Consider the following 6,165-nt stretch of genomic DNA (forward strand, 5'->3'; position numbering starts at 1 on the left):
GCTTGCCAGGCAGGCGCTTTTGCCGCTGAGCTAAATCCCCAGCCCCCCTTCCTCCTAATATAGCCTTTTGCCAGCTGCAGGTTCTCCAGTGCTGGTGTCTGTGTCATAAGTTCTGACTCTGTTTTTCTGTTTATTTGTCTCTAGCTTCATCTAGCAACCTCACCCAGTCAAGAGTTGCATTGTCTACCATGCAGCTGTATCCTGCCCGGGGGTAGGCAAGAGCCGGAAGTCCTCTTCTTCTGTTCAGAGCTACTATGTCCAAGCATACAATGGGAGAGGGGGCAGCTCCCCATTCTGATATTCCTCTTCGGAGAGAACCAAGTTGAGCTTGTTGTTTCTGCAGGGGTCTGAAGTCAGGGCACTTAGGGAACAATTTCTCTTTGGGGCTTCTTGCTCTCTTCCAGGTAGAACAGGTATTTTTTGGGGGGGGGGGCAGTTTCCTCCGGTACCGGGAACCGAACTCACGACCTTGCGCTTGCCAGGCAGGTGCTTTTTGCCGCTGAGCTAAATCCCCAGCCCCTAGAACAGGTATTTTTAAGAAGTTGAAATCCCTGATCTATCTTCCAGCAGAACACTGTTGCCAGAGGAAGAATGTTCTAGATGATCTTTTTGTGCCAACTTCTCAGCTCTTTAGGGTTAGATGAATCATGCAGGAAAGAAAAAAGCGACATGATATTGGCAGTAACAACAGAAAGGATTGGAACCTGCCAAAATCTAGTTCAGCCTACTCATTTCTGTGCAGGCATCAAAGTGAAATTGATGTTGATTAGGCCTCAGAGAGGTTATAGTAACTGGAAACCACAGAAAGCACAGCTGAAGAGTACCAACAAGGTACTAGAAGGTCAGAGTTATACATAAGAGCCTCTGAATGGCAGGCCTGGTTTCCTTGCCAACCGTTCTACCTTCTTTGGCTTGGTTCCAGACTTGTCCTTCCAGTAAGGACATGGAGCTGTCCAGGGATCTTTTGCCAGAGATGATGCCTGGGAATTAAACCAGGTGACTTTGGTGCTCTTCATACCAGCAAGGCAGTATGTGGTCTCAGAGCTCTCAAACCATTGACAAAGAAGGTGAGAATGAGAACGTGAGAAGCCCTGTGCTGAAGCCAAAAGGTTTGCATTCAGGACATTGCCATTTCTAAAGACAACAAACCAGCAGACAGTGCAACTCCAGCTCCCTCTTTGCCATTATGATAACTAGCTATTCTTTTTTCTTCTTTTAGACAAAAACTACCCCACACCAAAAAGGAAAAGAAATAATCAAGTCAGGGCCCCAGCAGAGACAAATCATTCTCTCAGAGGTCTCCAGTAACAGAACTTTTTCTGGTCAGAAATGAAATGCCCTGGCACCATCTGCCCCTGGGAAGATCAAGAAGGAGGTTGACCACTTGATATGGCGGCGCCAGGCTGCAGTGGGTGAGATGCGAGCAGACAGTGTGGGAGTCCGCTGGTGGAGGTCTTTTACAGTGGTTGGGTTGGCAGACTTGGGTTCTGGGTTTCACTCTGCACCTGCCTGGTCTGTGCCAATCAGAGATTGTGGAAGAATCCCTTGATGAGTGGATGGGGATGTCACTGGACACTATAGGAAGCAAGCTGTTCTTATTATCAGCAGAAACAGAAGGGGCCTTTTATGGCTTGGATCTTGCATTTGTACAGTGCTCAGTATCTACTGTCTCAGTAAACAGCTCTGTGAGCAACCATGTCAGAAATCATTTATTTTTAAATAGATGAAGAAATTAATACATGAGTAGGTAAGAGACCATCCCAAGATTACTAGGTGATAAATATCAGAGCCAGAACTAAAATATACCAGTTATTCTATTTCCTATTCTCATTCTATGGTAACCATCTGGACAACTTTTCATGCCCGAATTGATCTTCCTTACAGTTCTATTTACTTGCCAACAGATAGAGAGATTCTTTGTAAAGATTTTGACCTAAACTGTTGCCATAATTTTATAGTAACTAACTCATTTTCTGTCCTTTAAAAAAAAATCAGGAGTAAAATGACAGTATTTCCATAACAACCCTTCAACTGAGATAACTGAGAAGAGTTTGGTTCAACACAAACTACAGAATACAGGAAGCCTGGAGAGTTTGCCAGAGAACCCTTTGCAATGAGAACCCTCATTGGCTCCCAGCCAATGAGTCCTGCTATGCAGATGTCCCTTACTTCCTAGTTTTCCAATGGATGAAAAAGGTTGTGTTGTCAGACTGAGGCTCAGGAACTCTAGGACTGAGATCATCTGCTGGGATTGTGATTGTAGGAGATCCATGAAGTCTGTAGGTAGACTTGACTACACAGGAGGTCTGGGGTAGGCAAGACATATGTGAAATGCCTCAAGGGCCCAGGAGAAGGCCAGCTGGGCAATACCCAAAAGAAGGGGCTTCAGAACAAGACTTCAATTAATAGAAACAGAATCTAAATTCCTAAAAATTAGGCAAAAACTAAGGTAAGATCCCAGGAAGAAAATGGAGAAAACTGTAATTAAGGTACCAAGAAGGAGCTTGATCAAAAAGAACAAGTTGGGCTGGGGATATAGCTCAGTGACACAGCACCTGCCTGGCAAGCGCAATGTCCTGAGTTGGATCCCTGGTACCAAAAAAAAAAAAAAAAAGAACAAGTGAAGAGCTCTGTGCATGAAGCCAGAGAGGATATTAGACCGGCAACAAGGTGATGACAATGCAGTAGTAAAATACTGACTCCAGGTCACAGATGTAAATAACTTTGGGTATTGGACTGGGACAGGGCTGAACCTACATGTTGACTTCAGACGAGAAGTTCAACTGACTCTTTTGAACCTGAGATCTTTGCCTTGACTTCCCATTTCTTAGTAACTTCCCCATCCATCTTCACTCATACTCAGGTGCAAGCATCAAAACACACACACATCATGTTATTTAAAAGGCCTAATGACATTTACTAGATCCATAATGAATAGGAAAGCCATCTGCTCATTCTTTAAGTCTTGCTGATTTGCTTCCTTGGACTTCTTATGCCCTTCTTCCAGAGGTCCCAGTTCACATGTTCTAGTCCAGCTCCAGGCTGGTGTCACAGGGCAATCACCTGGAGGATGCAGGCAGATAACATACATGTGTAAAGCAACCCATGGGAGCCAATCAGGAGTTGTAGAAACTGTAGTAAACTTCAGAACATGTCTCCAAAGCAGTGACACCCAGCTCCAACCAGCCAACCAAGTGTTGTTAAAAGTCCTACTTAGGAGGAGGGAAGAAACACAGAAAGAAAAGGAGGGGAGGGAGGAAAAGACAGAGGGACACTGAGAAGAAAAATAAAAAGACTAAGAAATTCAAAATTCTTGTAACACTGCAAGTCAAACAAAAGTTCACTTGGGGCAAGATTGGCCCACAACTCAACACATTGTAATCTTTGCTTTAGCTTTTCCTTTCCTCTTGAAATTAGATTTAGGTGCTGGGTCTGGTTTGATCAGAAAACATGAGATGGAAGAGAAGCCCCACAGTAGAGCCACAGGGGCCCCTGAAACCTAAGAAAAAGGCCAACGAAGGGAAGCCAGGTTAAAAAAAAAAAATCTGGTGGTCTCTTACTAGTTTTTTATTGCTAGTATAACAAGTTACCAGAAAGTTAGCAGCTTAAAACAATGCAAAATTATTATTTTACAATTGTGTAGATCAGAAGACTGACTTGGAACTCACTAGGCTACTGTCAAGGCATCAGAAGGGCTGTGTTCCCTCCTAGAGGTTCGAGGGAGGGACTCGTGTCCTAGTTCATTCAGATTGTTGACAAAATTGTCCCTGCAGAGGTAGTGGTGACATCTTCTTTCCTTGCTGGCCTCAGGATACCCCGTTCTGAGCTGCTCAGAGGCCACCTGTATGTCTTGGCTCACTGCATTCTTCTGCCTTCATCTTTCATGTCAGCAGTGGTGGGTCAGGTCCTTCTCCTACTTTCAATTTCTCTTGCTTCTCCAAGCATCACATCTCTCTGGTCCCCTCATTTGCCTCCAAAATCCCCTTTAAAGAGCATACCTGGGTAATGTAGCATCATCTCTCTTTTAAGGTCCGTACACTTGATTCCATGTGCAAAATTCCTTTTACCATGTAAGGTAACATCATCACAGGTTCCAGGGATCAGGGTATAAGTATCTTTGGGTGACCAGCACTAAGACTTCTACTGTGGTCCTTAAACCAGCTTCCCTAGAAAAGAAAATATAAACTCAGAATCCTGCCTCTGAGTACCTTCCGAACTCCATTTTCTTTTATCTCATGCCTTATATTTCTGATTACCCTTTCTCAGTCTTAACTCTTCCCTTATTCTTCCATAAATGTCAGTGGTTCCATGGCTCTGCAGTTGTTTTTACCTTCTTACAACACACACCCTCCCCTTGGATTGGAACACATAGTGTTAGCTACTTCCTAACTATCATATTTCAAATAACGTCACGGGACACTCCCAAGCCAGCTCCCATTCTTTATTCCCTTTGGAGCTATTTGCTCATGTACATGTCTCACTTACTAGACTATATATTGCTTGTTAGAAAGTGTTTATTGCATTGCACTGGTTTTCAATCATAGTTGCACATTAGAGTCACTTGAGGACTCTTGAAAAACTTTTTTTTTTATGTAACTATAGATGCAATCACAGGAAACAAACAGTATAGCAAATTCTCCCAAACCCTTCACCAAGTGATTTCTAATATTAATATCTTAAGCAACCCTGGTACAATAGCACAATCTAGAAACTGATATTGATACAAACCTCCAATCTCTTTCAACCTGAGAACTTTAAAAAACTGCACAGACCCCAGCCCAGACCAACTGAATCTCTGAGCCTGGAGCCCATGTGTCAGAATTTTTTAAAGATCTTGACAGGCTCACTGAATACCTAAAATCAGTATTCAGCAGTGTGAAAATTAATTCCAATAGAAAAGTTCTCATGTAGAATTAAGTATAGCCATGCACTAGTTTTGAATTAAGAAAGAGAAATGGAACTATATCCTTGCTCCTGAACTATATCCTTGTAATGAAATAAATAACTTGAATATTGTAGATTAGGATTTTTTTTAAATCACATAACTCAGAACTTCAGGGTTAATCCTTCAGTCTGAGACTAACTAGATAAGAAACCTGTGCACAAGGAAAAAATAATAAAATAATGGTTTAATTTTGGTAGCAGAGTAGAAAGTGTGACTTACATTAAAAATTCAGTTTCCATTAACAGGGAGATAAACAGTGATCTCATAGTCGTAGATAACATAGTTCTGCAGGGCAAAGACTACGTTCTGTTTTTCTTTGTACCTGCAGTACCTAACAATGGCATGTGGATAATAGTTGCCCCACAAATGTGTATTGGATGCATGAGGGAAAGAATTGTGCTAAGAGCTAGAAATGTAGTAGTTTACAACTTCTCTGACCTTAGCACTACAGTATTATCCAAAATCAAATCAACAGTCCCATGTAAATATGACTGGTACAACAAAGAGGAAAAATCAAATGTTGTTTTCTTAATGAACTTTTTTTTGTCATTGCAATAATTCTTTTTTTTTTTTTTTTTTTTTTGTGTGTGTGTGTGTGTGTGTGTACCAGGAATCGAATTCAGGATCTCAAGTGCCATGCTGTTGAGCTATACTCTTGGCACACACTCCAGTAATTCTTGATGCTTTAAGAACTTTTCATTTTTTTAAGAAACTCAGGCAATTCATTCAGACTAAAGAGTGATAGAGGCAAAGGAAAGAAGAAAGAGCAAGAGACTGAGCGCTCTATCTTCAGACACACGCATCAGAGAGCACCATGAAACCTCCTGTCTTTCTACAGCAGTATGGAAAGACATCTGTCCCTCATCTGAGCGCCTCCAACTGATCCCAGTGCCTTCCCAGAAGAGGGAATGATCATTGTGTACAGCACTGCAAATGCCAGTCTTCACCCCTACGCCTCAACCAGGGCTGCAGGCCGTTAGCCAGAATAAAGGGTGCCACATTCACCGCTGAGCCTGCAATCCTCTTCCGAAGGCAAAGGGCACAGGGAAAACAATGTCACTCTCTGGGGAGTTCCCCGGGATATTCGCAATCTGAGAGGTGTTATGGGCTAACATTTCCCCCCTGGACCAAGAGCACTGGCCAGCCGGTCTTATTTAGTGGCTTTCCCACATGGGCTTTCCCCTGATTCACAGCCTCAGAGCAGGCCTGCTGCCACTGCT

At 42.8% G+C, this 6,165-nt stretch overlaps 1 protein-coding gene across 1 annotated transcript in view; it reads left to right on the plus strand.

The window, feature by feature from the left end:
- Nucleotides 1-5,949, plus strand: part of Rgsl1 (regulator of G-protein signaling like 1) — a gene marked incomplete in the record, with an annotated part of 120,989 nt that extends 115,040 nt beyond the window's left edge. Inside the window, 3 exon segments of the mRNA XM_013521438.1 lie at nt 145-211; nt 1,220-1,412; nt 5,556-5,949. Of these exon segments, the coding sequence (XP_013376892.1) occupies nt 145-211; nt 1,220-1,256 (104 nt within the window).
- Between the last annotated feature and the right edge of the window lie 216 nt (nt 5,950-6,165).

This window comes from Chinchilla lanigera, unplaced genomic scaffold (assembly GCF_000276665.1).
Source record: "Chinchilla lanigera isolate Chin_1 unplaced genomic scaffold, ChiLan1.0 scaffold00005, whole genome shotgun sequence".
In the NCBI taxonomy this organism is placed as follows: domain Eukaryota; kingdom Metazoa; phylum Chordata; class Mammalia; order Rodentia; family Chinchillidae; genus Chinchilla; species Chinchilla lanigera.